Genomic DNA, 20,442 nt, shown 5'->3' with positions numbered 1-20,442 from the left:
AAAATAGCTGTCCACCAACGTTTACCATCCAACCTGACAGAACTGGAGAGGATCTGCAAGGAGGAATGACAGAGGATCCCCAAATCCAGGTGTGAAAGACTTGTTGCATCTTTCCCAAAAAGACTCCTGGCTGTATTAGATCAAAAGGGGGCTTCTACTAAATACTGAGCAAAGGGTCTGAATACTTAGGACCATGTGATATTTCAGTTTTTCTTTTTTAATAAATCTGCAACAATGTCAACAATTCTGTGTTTTTCTGTCAGTATGGGGTGCTATGTGTACATTCATGAGGAAGAAGAATGAACCTAAATGATTTTAGCAAATGGCTGCAATATAACAAAGAGTGAAAAATTTAAGGGGGTCTGAATACTTTCCGTACCCACTGTATGTATGTATGTATATGTATGTATGTATGTGTATATATATATGTGTGTGTGTGTGTATATTAATTTTTTTTTTTTTTTTTTAAGAGCATATCAGACAAGCTGTGTCTCCATGACATATATTACTGAATACTCATGATTAGCAGACATCTCCTTCCAGGTTGCCAAGTTATCCTTTTAATTACAGACTCGCATGAATTATGCAGCCTCTGTGGTTGATGAAATCAAGCAATGCACTGACTTTAATGGAATCTGTTAGAGAGCGAAGTTCTTGTCTTAGAAAGGCACAGGGCTGTGAAGCCGAACCTTCTCACTAATGTCCTACAGAGAAGCCTCACATGGGAGTTGCCTTTCTCGTACAGTTTCGTTTTCTGGCACATTCCATTAAAGCAGTCAGTGGGCCTGTTTTATTTTTATTTTTTATTGGCTTTTGATTAAAGAACAATTTAGCAGCACTGGTTTCCCATTTTATTTGTATTCTTGGACATGGAAATATACACTGTTAAAAAGAAAAAAAAACACATCAGATCTCAATAGGGAAAAATATCATGCTGGATATCTATACTGATATAGACTGGGTAATGTGTTAGGAACGAAAGGATGCCACATCGTTTGATGGGAATTTAAAATTATCAACCTACAGAGGGCTGAATTCAAAGACACCGTGAAAATCAAAGCAAAAAATGATGCAGCATGATAGACCATTTAATTGAAATTTCATTGCAGCAACTCAAATGATAGTTTGTATGGCCCCCATGTGCTTGTATGCATGCCTGACGATGTCGGGGCATGCTCCTAATGAGAGGACGGATGGTGTCGTCTCAGATCTGGACTAGGGCATCACTGAGCTCCTGAATAGACTGAGGTGCAACCTGGCAGCGTCAGATGGACCGAAACATAATGTCCCAGAGGTGTTCTAATGGATTTAGGTCGGGTAAGCGTGGGGGCTACTCAATGGTATCAGTTCTTTCATCCTCCAGAACTTGGGTGCATACGCTCGCCACGTGAGGCTGGGCGTTGTCGTGCACCAGGAGGAACCCAGGACCCACTGCACCAGCGTAGGGTTTGACAATGGGTCCAAGGATTTCATCCCGAAACCTAATGGCAGTCAGGGTGCCATTGTCTAGCCTGTAGAGGTCTCTGCATCCTTCCAAAGGTATGCTCCCCCATACCATTACTGACCCACCACCTAACCGGTCATGCTGAAAGATGTTACAGGCAGCATAACATTCTCCACGGCTTCTCCAGACCCTTTCCTTCTGTTACATGTGCTCAGGGTCAACCTGCTCTCATCTGTGAAAAACACTGGGTGCCAGTGGCGGAACTGCCAATTCTGGTGTTCAATGGCAAATGCCAGTCGAGCTCCACGATGCCAGGCAGTGAGCACAGGGCCCCCTAGAGGAGGTCTTGCCCTCAGGCCACCCACATGAAGTCAGTTTCTGATTGTTTGGTCAGAGTCATTCACACGAGTGGCCTGCTAGGGGGCATTTTGTAGGGCTCTGGCAGTGCTCATCATGTTCCTCTGCACAAAGGAGCAGATACTGGTCCTGCTGATGGGTTAAGGACCTTCTACAGCTCTGTCAAGCTCGTAAAGTAGCTGCCTGTCTCCTGGAATCTCCTCCTTGCTCTTGAGACTGTGCTGGGAGACACATCAAACCTTCTAGCAATGGCACCTATTGATGTGCCATCCTGACGGAGTTTGACTGCCTGTGCAACCTCTATAGGGTCCAGGTATTGCCTCGTGCTACCAGTAGTGACACTGACCCTAGCCAAATGCAAAACTAGTGAAAAACAGTCAGAAATGCTGAGTAGGGAAAAAAAGGTCAGTGGCCTCCACCTGTAAAACCATTCCTGTTTTGGGGGTTGTCTCATTGTTGCCCATCTAGTGCACCTGTTCATTTTATTAACACCAAAGCAGCTGAAAATGATTAACAACCTCCTCTGCTACCTAACTGACCAGATCAATATCCCAGGAGTTTAATTGACTTGATGCTATACTCTGATTAAAAGTGTTCCTTTAAGTTTTTTTTGAGTAGTGTATTTCTAGTGAGTTAGGAATGGTTAGAACTCCAAGTTTTTTTGTTTTGCCATCTCTGTGTCCCATTAGGGAGCCTTGCTTTTCTTCTTCTTTTGAAGATAAAATTAGGGGAAATTTCCTCCTAGATAGTAGGCCCTTTTCACACTTGCTGTTCCCAACAGGTCCACCTGTCCATTTTTTAGGTGGAGCTATTCAGAAGCTCAATGTATTCCGATGTTTGATATTTATTTGATTTAAATATTAAAATGGAATGAAATCACTTGTTTGGGTTTGTGGTGTTCAGATGCAGTGTATTTCCATTTTAACCACTTGCCGCCAAATCTCCTACCTAGTACATCATTTGACTTCAAATGCTTGTACCGGGATAATGACGGTCGGCTCTTTGTATGCGCAATCTGAGCCTCTTGATTGCCATTACAAGTTGCCTTCTGCAGCTCTCTTGGTCCCCCCCCGTCCCAACGGGAGACCTGAGCTATTAGCCAGCACATCTGCCGGCTAGTCAGAGACCCATACAAAGGCAGGATCAGCTTTGATTGGGTCTCCACTATGGTACCCGTAATCAATGGCATGACATCACTTCTGGTTTACCCGGATGTCAGCAGCACTTTTTTTTTTAACCGGTTGCCGACCGCCGCACGACTATATACTGCGGCGGTCAGCCCCGGCCAGGCAGAGTGACGTATCGGTACGTCACTCGCCTGTCACTGACTTGCGAGCCTATCGCGGGCGGGCGCGCGCCCGCCGAGGCGCGCGCCCGCCGCGGCTCGTTCACAGGCAAGTCAGTGCGTGTGACCGGCGGACTCGATGTCCGCCAGTCACACTGCGATCGCTCCTGTGAAGGGAGAAAGACAGAGCAGCTTGTGTAAACAAGCTGCCTGTCAGTTCTCCCTGTGTAAAAGTGAAGATCTGACCGTTCTACTATGTAGAACGGTTGATCTTTGCTTTTACACCAATAGGAATGTCCCTGCACAGTAGAAAGCACGCCCCTAGGACACACTTAACCCCTCCCTGTCCAATAAAGTTAACCCCTTCCCTGCCAGTGTCATTTTTGCAGTAACAGTGCATATGTATAGCACTGATTACTGCAGTAATGTCACTGGTACCCCCAAAAGTGTCAAAAATGTCAGTCAAGGGTCCGATCTGTCCGCCGCAATGTCGCAGTACCGAAAAAAAATCGCAGATCGCCGCCATTACGCGTTAAAAAAAAAAACACCAAAAATGACAAAAATCTTTCCCTTTGTTAGTAAACGCGATAACTTTTGCGCAAACCAATCAAAATACGCGTTTTGCGATTTTTTTTTTACCAAACATAGGTAGCATAAAACAAATTGGCCGAAAAATGTTAAAAAATTTTGATTTTTACTTTTTTTTGGGGGGAATTTCATATAAAAAAATGTGAAAAATATTGTTATTTTTGCAAAATTTACGCTCTTTTTTTGTTTATAGCGCGTGATCAAAAAATCGCACAGGTGATCAAATACCACCAAAAGAAAGCTCTGTTTGTGGGAAAAAAAGGACGTCAAATTCGTTTAGGTACAGCGTCGCACGACCGCGCAATTGTCCGTTAAAGTCACGCAGTAAAAAATCGCAAAAAAACCCCTGGTCCTTTAGCAGCCAAATCCTCCGGGGCTTAAGTGGTTAAATCAAAAGTATTCAAAAACGCTGATCTTGGTGTCTTTGAATGCTTTCAAGAACAGAGGAGGGATTTGGGGTTTTGTAGACCCCAGATCCCTTCATAAGGAGTACCTGTCACATGCCTAAGGCCTCTTTCACATGGAGCGGACCATATTTAGATCCGCTCCCGGCACTTTTTTTTTTTACGGACACGGATGACACTTGTTTCATCCGGTCCGTATGTCCGCATATCATCCCATCCATTTGCGGATGATATACGGACATAATGTAGGTCTACTGGATTGCGGATGTCAGCGGATGACACCGCTGACACCCGATTTTGCGTCATTTCTGTTTTTGAAACAGGAGGAAAAATAGGGTTCTGTTCCGTTGGAACGGAATTGAACTGAAAGGACGCAAATCGGATGTCAGCGGATGGTCATCCGCTGACATCCGCAATCCCATTGACATGCATTATGTCCGTATATCATTCGCAAACGGATGGGGTAATATACGGACATACGGAACGCCAGTGTGAAAGAGGCCTAATACTGTCAAAAAGGATGTTTGCATTCCTTGTGACTGCAATAAAAGTAAACATAAAAAAAAAAAAAATAATTAAGGCAACAGTGTCAAAATAAAGTCCATTAATAATAAAAAAAAAAAAAAAAAAAGGTTTTAAAGTGCCCATGTCGCGCCATGTCCCCCCGTGCTAGCACGCAAAGGTGAATGCACGTGTCGGTCACGCAAACAGCGATCATACCACACATGTGAGGTATCGCCATGAATGTCAGTTCATGGACAGTAATTGTAGCACCAGACCTCCTCTGTAAATCTAAAGTACTAATTTAAAAAAAAAATACACTTTTTTTGAATTTTAATGCAAAAAAAAATAAAAAATACATAACCTAATTTTAATTTTTTTTGTAAAGTATGAAAAAAATGCTACGCCAGGTAAATAGATACCAAACATGTCACATTAAAAGAAAAAAAAGAAAATTTTACTATCCAGAGACAATGCTAAAAAAAAGCCTTTTCCCCCAAAAATTGCATTTGAAAAACAGCTGCGTGAATACTGTGTCACATTAAAAAAAAAAAACTTTAGTAGGTGGGGGGAGTGGAGTACTTTAAACTTGTAAAATTAATCTTACACTTTAGATGTTCAAACACGTTTTACACTGTATTTAAAACTCTGTACCTCAGATGTGAATTATTATTATTCCGGATTGATATAAGGCAGAAACTTTGCACAGCACTTTACCAAATAGAGGGAGGCAGTACAGTTCCAATACAATTCAATAGAAGAGAGATCAGAGGATCCTGCTTGCAAGAGCTTACAATCCAAAAAGGGAGGTCATGTGATAGAAAAAGTCATACAGTCCCTGGTAAGGATGAGCTGAAGGAGAAAGTACAATTTGTTAGGTCAAGACAGTTTAGGCCTCACTGACCAGATGACTTTTCAGGGTTCGCCAAAGGCAGGACCAGATACTTGTCATTCTGGCCTAGGGCAGAACGGGGATAGACTAAAAACAAACATTTTAAAAAACACAAACCCCCCCCAAAAAAAAAAAATTCCCTGTAAATCTTCTTGGGGCTGAGGGGATTCTTATGATGCTAACTCCCTTTTGGATGTCAAGTTCTGCTTCGACTTCTGCATAATTCTTGAATATCGTAATGTTTTCGATCGTTTATCATGTTTTTCATACTGATGTATGCTGACTGCAATATAGTTCCCACAGACTTTTATCTCTGCTACATTGTCTTTAAAATAACCAAGTAATCAGTCTCAGTGTTGTAATAAGTAGCAGGCGCTGGTACTTTATAATGTATGCAACCCATTTACGTATGCACAGACAGGAGGGAGCAACCCATTTACTTATGCACAGACAGAAATACATTTAACAAAATTAGAACCCTTATTATCTTTTTTTTTATTTATTTTTTTTTCAGTCCATCACATGAGCAAAGGGCATGGAATATGAGCAAAGAGCATGGGATAGCTGGGTAATCCTGTACGGAGTACTATTGCTGTGGTTACAGGGTGAAAAAACAACAAAACGCAGCCCTTGCATGGTCTTATTTTAATGTCAAGACTTTTTTATAGGCCCCATACGTGCCTGTTTTCTTTTCCTGTTGTGCTAAGCAGCTGCTCCCATCAGTTTGACCTGTGTTGCTGCAGTTGCTTGTTTGCTAGTAATATGACATGTGGCTTGTACAGATCTGAGCTCGTATCCAGACCAGAAAATAAATATTCAATGTGTTCTGCTACATGTTAGATGATTTGCTTACAGCACTACATTTTACAGTTGTGCTGTGGCTTTTTAACTATCTCAATACTGGGCACTTAAACCCCCTTCCTTCCCAGACCAATTTTCAGCTTTTAGCACTGTTGCATTTTGAATGACAATTGCGCGGTCATGCAACACTGTACCTAAACCAAATTTATGTCATTTTTTCCCCACAAATAGAGCTTTCTTTTGGTGGTATTTGATCACCGCCAGGTTTTTTCTTTTTTGGTGCACAAATAAAAAAAGACCGAAAAGTTTGAAAAAAAAAAGTTTTTTTGTTTAGGTTATAAAATTTTGTAAATGGATACGTTTTTTCCTGCACTGATGAGCACTGATGACGCCGCACTGACAGGAACTGATGAGGAGACACTGATGGGGTGGCACTGATGGGGTGGCACTGATATGCAGCACTGATGGGCACTGATATGCAGCACTGATATGCAGCACTGATGGGCACTGATATGTGGCACTGATAGATAGCACTGATAGGCAGCGCTGATGGGCACTGATAGGCAGCGCTGATGGGCACTGATAGGCAGCGCTGATGGGCACTGATAGGCAGCGCTGATGGGCGGCACTGATGGGCACTGATAGGCGGCACTGATGGGCGGCACTGATGGGCACTGATAGGCGGCACTGATGGGCGGCACTGATGGGGGGCACTGGTGGGCAATAATGGGCACTGGTGGGCGGCACTGATAGATGGCAATAATGGGCACTGGTGGGCAGCACTGATAGATGGCATTGGTGGGCAGCACTGATAGGGGGGCACCACTGGCAGGCTCTCTGAGCCCTGTTTGCCATCCCTGGTGGTCATGGTGGGCATCCCTGGTGGTCATGGGTGGGCATCCCTGGTGGCTCTAGTGGCATCCCCTCCCCCCAGGGCTGCACTGGTAATCAATCATCTGATTACCAGCACAGACCCCCCCTGTGATCAGTGAGTAATTAGAAATACTCACTGATCACCCTGGCTGCAGAATCAATCCTCTGATCTTCTCCTCACTGACAGGATCTGTCAGGAGGAGAAGAGATCGAAGCCGTTACAACGGCTGTATTGACATTACATGACGGCTGTGATTGGTCACAGCCGTCATGTGATCAGGAGGGCCAATCACAGGGCCCTCCTGCCGAGTCTTGTTGCTCTGTGTCCTAGGAACACAGGCACATCGAGATCGCGCCGCTGCGCGTGCCCGCGGCGGCGCGACCTCTCTCCTTCTGAAGGACGTTCCGGAACGTCCATTCAGAAGGACGAGACTCCCACCCGGCCGTATATGTACTATGGCCCGGGTGGGAGGTGGTTAAAAGCTGTCCTTTTTTTTTTTTTTTTTCTTTTCTGCGATTTCTTATTCTGCTAGTGTTTTTATTAGTCGAAGAACAAGTGGAACATAACCAAGTTTATTAAATCAGGCCTGCCTGGAAACATCTGACCCTAAGGGGTTGATTTACTAAAACTGGAGGGTGCAAAATCTGGGGCAGCTCTGCATAGAAACCAATCAGCTTCCAGTTTTTTTGTCAAAGCTTAATTGAACAAGCTAAAGGTACCGTGTTTCCCCGAAAATAAGACCTACTGTTATTTTCGGGGAGGGCTGTAATCTAAGGCCTACCCCGAAAATAAGCCCTAGTTTAAAGTGTTTCTAAAATCCTATCCTAACATCCACTCTATTACAGTGTGAAATAATGGCCAGTGTGTTTCTGTAATCTAATTGTGTGAAATACCTTTGGTACAGCGGCGCACAGCTGATCTCCAACTCTGCTCCTCTCCTCCTCTCATAGCTGTCAGTGGGGATCTCAGCCCTCCCCTCTGCCGTATTCAGAGCGGGTCAGGGAAGCACACATTCCTGTATCTCAGCTCTCTCCTCCCACTGCTGGCCGCTGTCGGTATCGCTCACATTCCTGTATCTCAGCTCTCTCCTCCCTCTGCTGGCAGCTGTCGGTATCGTTCACATTCCTGTATCTCTGCTCTCTCCTCCTTCTGCTGACCGCTGTCGGTATCACACACATTATTGTATCTCTGCTCTCTCCTCCCTCTGCTGGCGCTTCTGTGACCCCAAGCTGTCAGCGGGGGAAAAGAGAGCAGAGCGGGAGATGAGCTGAGCGGCGCTGTACCGAAGGTATTTCACACAATTCGATTACAGAAACACACTGGACATTCTATAACACCGTAATAGAGTGGGTGCCAGGATTTTACAACCACTTTTACTAGGTTCACACAGGGGATTCCTGACAGGCAGGGAAAGAGAAAACAGCATATTACAGATAAGACCTACACCGAAAATAAGCCCTACTGTGTCTTTTGGTGCCAAAATGAATATAAGACCCGGTTCTATTTTTGGGGAAACACGGTAAAAGTTGATTAGCTGCCATGCACAGCTGCATCAGACTTTGCACACTCAATTTTTCGTAAATCAGCCCCTAAGGATCTTAAAATGTGTGTTCTATGAACAATGTGAATATTATTCAATATCCTGCAAAGATGGAAGGTTACAATTATCCCACTGATATAAGACGGTATTAGGCCTTATGCACACAGGGTTTAAAAAGCATCTCTTTTACAGGCCATTTGGCATTTATTTTCTCAGCCTGTAGAAGGACCTCCTATGTTAGTTTGTGTCCCTGTACACATAGGCATTTACAGGCTGAACAAAACCCATCACAGGCATGTCCAGGAGAAGAGCTGAAGTGCAGAAAAAATGCTTGACGTGCCTAAAAGCGTCTAAATTCTAGGCACGTTAGAGCATTAATGCATTCCAATGTAAAGAACAAATGAATATTCTGGCTAATTATCATACAGGATTTATATAGCACCAACAGTTTGCGCAGTGCTTTACAATGTGAGGGCAGACAGTACAATTGCAATACAATTTAATATAATAGGAATTAAAGGGCCCTGCACTTCAGAGATTACAATCTAGAAGGAAGGGTCAAGTAATAAAAAAAAAAGTAATAACTCTGGGGGATGAGACGATGGAAGAAATAAATACAGTTGTGTGTGCAGGACAGGCTTCTCTGAAAATAGGTTTTCAGGGATCGCCTCAAAGTGGACAGAATTGGAGATAGTTGTACAGATTAGGGTAGGGAATTCCAAAGGATGGGAGAGGCTCGGGAGAAGTCTTGGAGGCAGGCATGGGAGGAGATGACAAGGGAGCCAGAGAGCAGGAGGTCTTGGGAGGAACTAAGAACGATTTGGTTGGTATTTTGAGACTAGGTTAGTGATGTAGTTGGGGGCCAAGTTGTGGATGGCTTTGAAGGTTAGTATTTTGAATAGAATACATTGGGTGAGTGGCATCCAGTGGAGGGTTTGGCAGAGAGAAGTAGCAGACGCTGAGCAGTTTGTATGGTGGATGAGTCTGGCAGCAGCATTCATAATGTACTGAGTAGGGGGATAGCCTATTTAAAGGTAAGCCAGTGAGAAGGGAGTTGCAGTAGGCTAATAGACTCCATTATTGCTCACACTTAACATGCCTAAATGCATGTGCAGTAGATGGCGTTAGGTAGTTTTGTGACTTATGCACCCCTGCCGGAACGGGCAGGTTCTCAAACTTTTATTGCTGCACCAGGGCTAGGTCAGAAATGCACCCTCTGATTTTCTAACTGATGAAGTCATCACTCTAATAGGCCTTCTTTCTCTTTTTCAGCAGGTAAACTGACCGCTAATGTTGGACCTCCTTTCCCCAGTCAGAATTTGTGGTTAACCCTGTCCCCTGGCCATCTAGGCAAGAATAACCCCTTAACTACTTTTAAAGCCTGCTGGGATATGTACATCACATATTCTGGATGCTTCACTTTCCATTCACAGTGGCCAGAATAGGGCAAGCCTGAATGATATCAGGGCAAATTGTGTATTAAGGGATCAAAGCAGGACAACGCTGGATCCACTGGACAGGTAGGTATGTGAATAGAGGACAACCCTGGATAACTTGTTAAGGCCCGTACACACGATCAGATTATCGAACGATCTGTCGTCCGTTTTTTGTGGCATGCTTGTCTGATGTGGAAAGTGAAGAGGTTATTTTCATACGAATTTTCCCGTACGACAGAATTCTACTTCAGAAGTGATGTCATGTGTTGGATTGCTTTGTATGTGTTCTTTCGTCTCTGAGCATGCCTAGTCTTGTTCTTAAGATTTTTTTCAGTCGAAATCTGTACTAATGGAGACGAAAATCGGACGTTGTATTACAGACAACAAAAATTTTATAGCCTGCACATCAGGATTTTGTCAGCTGAAAATTCAGAATTGGCTGTCGAAAGCACCATACTAACAATCCCAAAATCGGCAGATCGGTCGTCGGATGAATTTTCCCTGCAGATTTTCTTATCGTGTGTATGGACCTTAAGAGAGTGAGAAATACAGGGGGAGTAAAGGGAGTGACGTTATTCTTGAGTTTTAAAAATTGTGTTAAAATTGGATGAACGATTGTTCGCATTTTTCCATGTCCTCGTCCCATGTTGAAAACGAGAATGCGTAAAATGGTACAACAATTCTTGAACGACCGAGAAGAACGTCCCACGTACATAGCTTTGGTCTATGTCTAGTCTATCATTAAACCTTGTTTCTGACCGTGCGTGGACTTGCTCATTAGTTTTTTATAGGGCGAATACTGTACTAATTTAATGAAAATCCAACGGTATGATAACAAACAAGAACATTTTTCCAACATGTCCCTTTGGAAATGTTCGTCTGAACAGTAGATATTAGTTCTCGAAAGCAGTGGACAAAAACAGAAAATCAAACCGTTATTTTGAATACGGATTTTTTGTCAGATTTTCTAATAGCGTGTACTAGGCTTAAGTATCTTCGTACTTTTTACTTGCACTTTCATTGAGGCCAGATAATCTATTTCTCGTTATACTTCCGGCCTGCTGTAGGCTTTCATAGGTGGAAGCCAGACTGTTATTTGTATGCCCCTTTTAGTTCCCTTGCCCGTTCGTAGAACACTTCATATTCTGTGAACCATTTTTTTGGTCCGGAGTTCTTGAATGTTGTTCCCATTAGGATAACAAGTGGTTTTACAGCCTATGGCGGTACTTGTCCGATTCACATCAAGCTTATGAAGTATTCTCTCTGTAGTTCCTTTCCAGCCTTACCTCTGAAGTGCCCGCACTGTGTGCTGCTGGGAACCGATCACGTTCATCACACGTGAACAGATAGTCATACCTTTTCACGTGTCCCAATCACTGGTCTATCACAGACAGCATTGTACACTCTCCATTGTATTTTGTCCCTGTGTGGCTGCCTTCTTTCCCAGCATTGAGGGAAATGTTAGCATGTTATAATATGAGAGGTATTGGTGGTAATAGTCATAATTCTAATAAATGTAAAATCTAATTTAGTCAGCACAAGTTCTGTCCTCCATGGTTGTAGAAATTCGTTTCCAGTATTTTATGCAGATCCTATATTCTCATATAAACGTTATCCCAGAGATAATCTGCTATCTTTGACAGCAGCGGAAGTGCTCAGAGACCGATTTACTTTAACCTAAGTAGTATTATACATTATCTTCTCTGTCGTATTTAATGCTTAATGTATTATATGGCTGCTGATGCATTTCTGATGGTTCACTGAGGTTATTACACAACTTATTCAGCAACTTCATGGTAATCTCCACTCAAGCAGACTATGCGTTTTACATGGAGAAGCAAATTTGGTATTCCAGATCAATGCATTAATGTTAATCAACGGTCGAGAGGCAAGTTTAAAGCTACAGTGTTGCTAAAAAAAAAAAATCATGTAAAAAAGCAGCCTAATGTATGTATTCTTAGCAGCAGAGGCTCCTTACAGCCAATCTATCCTGTCATGCAGAGCTACCACCATCCCTGCAGTCTTCAACATCCAACACTGTTAAGCCCTGTACACCCGATCAGATTATCGACCGATCTGTCGTCCATTTTTTGTGGCATGCTTGTCTGATGTGGAAAGTGAAGAGGTTATTTTCATACGAATTTTCCCGTACGACAGAATTCTACTTCAGAAGTGATGTCGTGCGTTGGATTGTTTTGTATGTGTTCTTTCATCTCTGAGCATGCCTAGTCTTGCTCTTAAGATTTTTTCAGTCGAAATCTATACTAATGAGACGAAAATCGGACGTTGTATTACGGACGACAAAAATTTTATAGCTTGCACATCAGGATTTTGTCAGCCGAAAAGTCGGAGTCGGCTGTCGAAAGCACCATACTAACAATCCGAAAATCGGCAGATCGGTCGTCGGACGAAATTTCCCTTCCGAATTTCTTATCGTGTGTAGGCGGCTTTAGGGTTTGCTTGCAGCTATGAAGGGAAACACTAAGACTGGGATCACACATGTCCGGCTGCGGTTTGCAGTCCGGAGTCTGGTGCTTTTCTGTTCACCTGTTCAGGTGCTATTCAGGTACGAGTTTTTACCTGAATTCGCACCTGAACCGGACCCTGAACAAAGGACCCTTTTCAAAACCGCCCCGCGGCTACCCTGGACATGTGAGAACTGGCTCCATTGAAAGCCGGTCATGTTCACATGTTATGCAAATTGGGTGCGGTTAAAAATTGCTAGATTTTTTTTTTTTTTTTCACCATTCTAACATAGTCATTGTTAATGGGGATATCCTTCCCACAGAGCTATTGTGTTCTCCCGGTGGGGAGACCAGGGAGCCGTCCCCCCCCCAAGAGAGCCGCCAGCAATAATTGCGTGTAAAATCCAACAGGCTGGTTGAACCCAAGTTGCTCGATTCATCGACTTTGATACATTCAGCCTGTCCATACGTGGTTTGAATGCCGGCCGGCCCTTTACTAAACAGGCCAAGATTCAAACTGTCTATGGCTGCCTTTAGTGTAACAGGTGCCTCCATCCACACAAACGAGGTGGATAAAGGAATTCCCATTCACCTACCCCACATTCACCCCCAGCCAGGATAGTATTCTGGCAGTAGGACCTGCCCCTCTCAGAATACTGAACAGTGGCTGCAGCCAGTATGTTACTTTGACAGAACTTGATTAAACTTTGACTTCTGTATAGCATGAACAGCCTTACACTGGTCGAAATCCCTGCTGAACTGGATGTCCCTGCTGAGCTGGATGCTTTTTTGATGAGTGTGTATGACCAGTTTAAGGATGCAGGCATCCGACATACCTGTATGTCTTGAATGATGAACAGTCTAGTGGTGGCTGGAAAGAGCATAGATCAGACTAGTATGTACTGGAAATTCATACTGGTATGTATTTTCAAGTGTTTCTAAAGGAAACTTGGTTTGTATATTGTTTTTTTTTTTTTTTACTTTTTGTGTTACTTTAAGTGGAAAATGCAGTGAAACTAGAAATTTCTGAACGGTTTACTTGCCAAAGAATTTCTTAAGCTGGCCATTCGCTAGCCGAAATATCGGACAAACTCATTTTAGAAAAACGAAAATTCGGCCGTGAGAGCAGATGATCGTGCAATCATGTAATGACCAAATTTCGAAAGAGAAATCGATCAATGGACATAAATGAATTCAGTTTGTCACATATGCCTAGTGCAAACAGGTCGGCCGAGAAACACATTAACCTTTCAATTTATCGTTCGGCCGGCAGATTTTCAAAACTGTTCCTTCAATTTTTCGGCATCTGAAAAGTTGAAAACGATTTTCTATTTGTGCCCATTAACTGGACGAAAAAACAGACAATCGGACCAAATGACAGATTTTCGAACAATTTTTCGGCAGGTGTATTTCTGTTTACTAAGTCTGTGATTTACACACCACTTTTATTTTGCATAGACAGGCAAGTGATTCCCCTGTTTCTTAAGATTTCCATATTTTTGGGGTTACCTCCCCACCTTCAGCCTGCTCATGACACTTTAAATCAGCATCACCACCACTAGCCAGAGAGCAGGGAGGTGAGCTAGGAATCTGAAACCCTGAACCAGGAAGTGCTCATCCTCCTGGCTTTTACAGTGTTGCAGGCATACTGGAATGCAGAACTTATTTAGCATCCTCCAAAATGCATTGGTTATCTTGACAAGAACTTTGAGACTAATTGGCCTGCCAAAAGATGTACCTAATTTTTGCATCACTTTTAGTGCCGGTTCACATTTATGCGATGCTGGAATGCTGCGAATATACAGCGTGTTCCCGCATCGCACTAGTGTGAACCACCATGCAATCCAATTCTGCTGCGGACCAAAAAAAGGGTCCTGTGCGTATTTTTTGCGATTGCGGTGCGAATTCAGCCATACAAACTGTATGGCTGAATATGCACCACACAGACATCGCATGTAATTTTAGGAGCAGTGCGCTCCGAATTACATGCAATCTCTGTGATCGCATAAATGTGAACTGGCACTGAAGCCTTTTTTTATGGTACAGTGTTCTTTTACCCTGTTAGCACAGTGTTGGTGGGGTTGATTTACTAAAAATGGAGAGTGCAAAGTTTGGTGCATTTGTGCATGGAAGCCAATTGGCTTCTTACTCCAGCTTGTTCAATTGAACTTTGACAAAAAACCTGGAAGATGATTGGTTTCTTTGCAGGGTTTCACCAGATTATGCACTCTCCAGTTTTAGTAAATCAACCCCACCAGTGTGTTGGGAAGGGAACTCAAAACCTGAAATCAGAGTGCAACTGTTGTAGCGAAGTGGTCATTTTGTTAAATGGCAGCTACACTTTTTCCTATTGCTTATGACATTTGAAATACATTGGCCTACTTCTTGCGACAGGCATCTTGAACTGACCCTGTAACCAGCCTTAACTTGGAAAGAACTGGCTGGTTGGAGGTGACTGATCAGGGTGGAGGTTGAATTCATTGTTCACATTGCGTACTTTGCCTCCAGCGTAAAGCTCCCAGTGCCAGCTGCATTGACCTCTTTTCATTTGTTTAAGGGTGGGTGTGTGACGTTTCCTGCACTGAAATGTATGGATATAAGAAGAGTCATAGTGGAGTCAAGTGTTTTTTTTTTTTTTTTTTGTTATAAATATAATGCAGAAAAAAAACCTCTAAATCACAATTTTTTTTTTTTTTTAAATATAAAAGATTGTTATGCCAAGTGAATAGATACCTAACATGTCTGGCTTTAAAATTGCGCACACTCGTGGAATGGCGACAAACTATGAAACTTAAAAATTTCCATGGGCGACGCTTTAAATTTTTTTACAGGTTGCCAGTTTACAGTTAGGCTCCTTTCACACTGGCGGTGTGCCTGACCGACTCTGTTTTGCTCAGCGGGGATCGATCCGCCAATCCCCCGCTGAGCAGGTGGATGACAGCTCTGTTTCTGCTCTGTGTGCAGAGACAGAGCTGTCAGAGCCCCGCTCTCCTCTATGGGAGATCTGATGATAACGGCTCGCTTATCCGTTTTCATCTGATCATATCCGATCTTCCAGACAGATGGAAACCCTATTTTCCATCCGTCTGTATTTCATGGAAAGGACCGAATCAGATAGCAGCGGCTGTCAGTGGACATGTCTCCGCTGACATTCGCTGCTCCGTAGAGCTGCATGGAGCATCCGATCCGGTCCGCCTGAAGAACTGACAGGCAGACCGGATCGGAAAGCCCATGTGAAAGGGACCTTACTGAGGAGGTTAAGTGCTGGAATTATTGCTCTTGTTGTAACGTTCGTTGCCATACCTCACGAGTGGTGCGAACATAATTTGCATATGCCTGCTTATGCGTTCACTTCTGTGCACAAGAACAGACGATGGGGCGCTTTAAATTTTTGTTTTTTTATTTTTAAACTGTCCCCTTTTTTATTTATTTATTGGTCACTTCTATGCCTATCGCAAGGAATGTAAACATCCCTTGTGATAGAAATAAGGCATGACAGGTCCTTTTTATGGAGAGATCTGGGGCCTAGAAGACCCCAAATCTCTCCTCTACCTCTGAAAGCATCAGATAAAAAAATAAATAAATAAATAAATACCATTGATCTTATGCTTTCAAAAAAAAAAAAGTGGTTTTCTTCTGCCTTAGACCAGAAGTGACCTCTTGACGTTGTTCTGGTCTTCTTAGAGCATAGAGAGGGGGAGAGACTATCTGGTCTCTTCTCACCTCTATGGTCGTACAAACCGTCGGGCAGAAGGGGGGGAGGGGGGCAACGATCAGCGATTTCAGTGGCTAATCAGCCGCTCGGTTTGCCTTTATGAAAAAAGAATCGACAGAAAAAAAATTAGGGTTAAGGCTGATTGCTTGAGACATATCCCCGGTAAACCACTTTAAAGCCGCAACTTGTATATACGTATTGCAGTGTCATATATATATATATATATATATATATATATATATATATATATATATATATATATATATATATATATATATACAGTAAAACCTTGGATTGCGAGCATAATTCGTTCCGGAAACATGCTTGTAATCCAAAGCACTCTTATATCAAAGCAAATTTCCCCATAAGAAATAATGGAAACTCAGATGATTCGTTCCACAACAATTTATTCATAAGTCCTTTAGTTTATAGTCCATATAAAAATATTATAGCATTGCGATAGGTTGTGTAACCATAAAATATCCATCCACAAATAGCCGCTTCCACAAGGGGATTAGAAGCAAAATCCAGCAGGAGCTACAGAGTATCAAAGAGAAGAGAGGCACCTCTAAGTGTAGCAATATGGTTTGATTTAATGAAGGTACAACATTTAGCAACTCACGTGGTTGATGAATAAAACAGGCACATCTAAGTATGCAGGCATCCGGGATAAAGCTGTCCACATTGACTATCTTCTGCACCGCCGGCTGCCAGTCTGTAATCCTGACCGGGAAGACCACCCTGGAGTAAAGCGATCTGAAAGCGAGGGGCAGCATGGAAGGGATGACGTAGATGGCGGTGTGGAGGATGGTCTATGTGGACAGCTTTACCCCTGATGCCTGCATCCTTAGATATACCTGTTCCAATCATCAACCATGTGAGTTGCTAAATGTTGTACCTTCATTAAATGTAACCATATTGCTACACTTAGAGGTGCCTCTCTTCTCTTTTATACTCAGCTGTGACTTGAGGCTACTTGTATATCAAGACATCGCTTGTATATTTATTTATTTGAAAATTTTGCTTGTCTTGCAAAGCGCTCTTAAACCAAGTTACTCTCAAACCAAGGTTTTACTGTGTGTATATATATATATATATATATATATATATATATATATATATATATATATATATATATATAATATGTGTGTGTGTGTATATAATATTAGGAGCTCTTTTTGCTGTAAACATGCATGATTTATTCTAGGAGTGCTTCCTCTGAGTTTATAGTCACGTCTGATGTAACAGGAACATAGTGTAAATAGTGAGTAATCCCATCCCTGACACAGCAATACAGAATGCAAGCAGGAAGCTTTCGGCATGTGTACACTAAACCATGCACCCTGGCAGATGTCCTTGTCTCTCCTTTTTAGGTTCAAGGAGAATCGGCTAAAATAGATCGGCATACATGAACCTCATCACAGTGCCCCCACAATCCACCTACATGAATGCATTACCAGAACTATGTAAGAAGAAGCTTGCTCATCAGAAACCTGGTGTGGTGTTTTGACGTTCAGTAGCGTTCCTTCCAGCTGTATCAGTATGTTTCCAGACACTTGTATGATTGTTTGTTACATGGAGCCTGATTGAGGTTTCAGTAATCTTCCACAGCTGAGAGAATGACCTTGGCTGTGCCTGCTAAACAGAACAGCTGCAGCGTTGTTGTACCAGCGCACTAGTATGGCACTGGCTGCGCTCAACAAATGTTAGCATGGAATGGTTCTCCTTCACTGTCCTATATGTAAGTATTCTGTCTCTCTTATGTCGTCCAGGCAGTAGGTTTGTGCTTTAAAAATGATTTACGTGCAGTTTATTGTATAATTAACATCAGACTGTCAATGATGCTGAACTAGCGAAGCAATGATGTGACGTTTGTGTTTTGGAGACCAAGTAGTTAATGCTCAGTTTATTTTGCTGGTAAAAAGTCACTTTAGTGGAAACAAATGATATCCATAATACACATTTTGTTACATAATGCATATTTAACTCGCAGGCAAACCCATGAGATCATTTACTTTTATTGTTTTGTGGGTATTTAAAAGGGATGCAACAGCAGATAAGTATGTCAGGGCAAAGCAGGTCATGTGCTCAGCGACATATTTTGTTAATGATTGGAGTGGCCACCGATTTCCTTATGCTTCAGTAATAATACCCTAGGGCTACAAGGTTGGTATGCGTCATGTCAGATTTTTGACAGCTTGTATTTACACCAGCAGGTGGCATCCTGAGCTCAGGAAAACCTCCTGAATATGTCTTGGTACACTTAAAGTAGAACTAAAAGCAAAACTTTTTTTTTTTTTTTTTTTATGAATTGTTGCTCTTTTTTTGTTTATAGTGCAAAAAATAAAATCGCACAGGTGATGAAATACAAACAAAAGAAAGCTCTATTAATTGGAAAAGAAGGACATCCATTCTATTGGGTGCAGTGTTGCATGACTGCGCAATTGTACGTTAAAGTAACCGGGTTATTAAGGGGGCAAAACCTTTCCAGTCCAGAAGTGGTTAATAGCTAAACCAGAGTAGATACAGATCTGATGGCGTCTGCTTTTGGTTAACCTCAAAGTAAAGGAAACGCTTGTAATGTGTGTGTCTGTTGTACCAGCTCCTCCATCTGTTATTGGATGTTAATGTTGTTTTATTTTCTTGCAGCTCTCAGGAAGATGAACGGCCCATGTCCCCCTTCTTCATGAGGTAGGCTATCAATCTTTGGATCAAATCTGCACACTGAACACATCTAATGTATTTAGCTAAAAGGTTAAAATGGAAAATGGTTTATCCTTTGATACCCTAACAGATTTAGGGTTCTTTAAATCTTGTTAAAAACTGTGATTACAGTTTTTATTCACCATCATGCTAATATAGTATTGCACAAGTTTACATTTTGCTCTAGTGGGAAGCGCTTCCACCTTGCAGCACTGAAGTCGTTGTTTCAAATCCCAACCATGGCACTACCTGCCTGGAGTTTGCATGTTCTCCCTGTGCCTGCGTGGGTTTCCTCCGTGTATTCTAGTTTTCTCCCACACTCCAAAGACATGCTGGCAGGTTAATTGGCTGCGGCGTCGTATGGACCGAAACATAATGTCCCAGAGGTATTCTATTGGATTTAGGTCAGGCAAGCGTGGGGGCCATTTAATGGTATCAAGTCTTTCATCCTCCAGGAACTGGCTGAATACGCTCGCCACATGAGACTGGGCATTGTCATGGACCAGGAGGAACCCAGGACCCACTGCACAAGCATAGGGTTTGACAATGGGTCCAAGGATTTCATCCTGATACCTAATGGTGGTCAGGGTGCCATTGTCTAGCCTGTAGAGATCTGTGCGTCCCTCCATGGATCTGCTTTCCCAGACCATCACTGACCCACCACCAAACTGGTCATGCTGAACGATGTTACAGGCAGCATAACGTTCTCCATGGCTTCTCCAGACCCTTTTATGTCTGTCACATGTGTTCAGGGTGAACCTGCCCTCGTCTGTGAAAAGCACAGGGCACCAGTGGCGGACCTGCCAATTCTGTTGTTCATTGGCAAACGCCAATTGAGCTCCATGGTTCCAAGAAGTGAGCACAGGGCACACTGGAGGATGTCGGGCCCACAGGCTATCCTCATGAAGTCATGTTTGATTGTTTGGTCAGAGACATTCACACCAGTGGTCTGCTGGAGGTCATTTTGCAGGGCTCTGTCAGTGCTCATCATGTTCATCCTTGCACAAAGGAGCAGAGACCGGCCCTGCTGATGAGTTAAGGACCTTCTTTGGCCCTGTCCTGCTCTCCTAGAGTAACTGCGTGTCTCCTGGAATCTCCCCCATGTTCCTGAGACTGTGTGCTGGGAGACACAGCAAATCTTCTGGCAATGTCACTCAACCTACCAGTGGTGACACTGACCCTAGCTAAATGCAAAATTAGTGAAAAAGTCAGAAAAGATGAGTAGGGAAAAAAAATGGCAGTGGCCTCCCTCTGTAAAACCATTCCTGTTTTGGAGGTTGTCTCATTGTTGCCCACCTAGTGCACCTGTTAATCAGTTTCAGCTGCTTTGTTGGTAATGAAATGATTCGAACAACCCCCTCCGCTATTTGACTGACCAGGTTATTATCCCAGGAGTTTAATTGACGTGTGTGTGTGTGTGTGTGTGTGTGTATATAT

The 20,442-nt window shown here is 42.9% G+C and overlaps 1 protein-coding gene across 1 annotated transcript in view; it reads left to right on the top strand.

Annotated features, from left to right (window-relative positions):
• FAM13A (family with sequence similarity 13 member A) overlaps window positions 1–20,442 on the top strand; it is a 321,224-nt gene that overhangs the window by 191,048 nt on the left and 109,734 nt on the right. The window contains exon 9 of the mRNA XM_082272109.1: window positions 18,952–18,993. Coding sequence (XP_082128235.1) covers window positions 18,952–18,993 — 42 coding nt within the window. The remainder of the gene's footprint in view (window positions 1–18,951; window positions 18,994–20,442) is intronic.

Source organism: Pelophylax lessonae (assembly GCF_965119305.1).
Source record: "Pelophylax lessonae genome assembly, chromosome: 1".
Lineage (NCBI taxonomy): Eukaryota > Metazoa > Chordata > Amphibia > Anura > Ranidae > Pelophylax > Pelophylax lessonae.
Note: the sequence above shows the minus strand (reverse complement) of the source record. Positions and strands in the feature narration are given on the sequence as shown.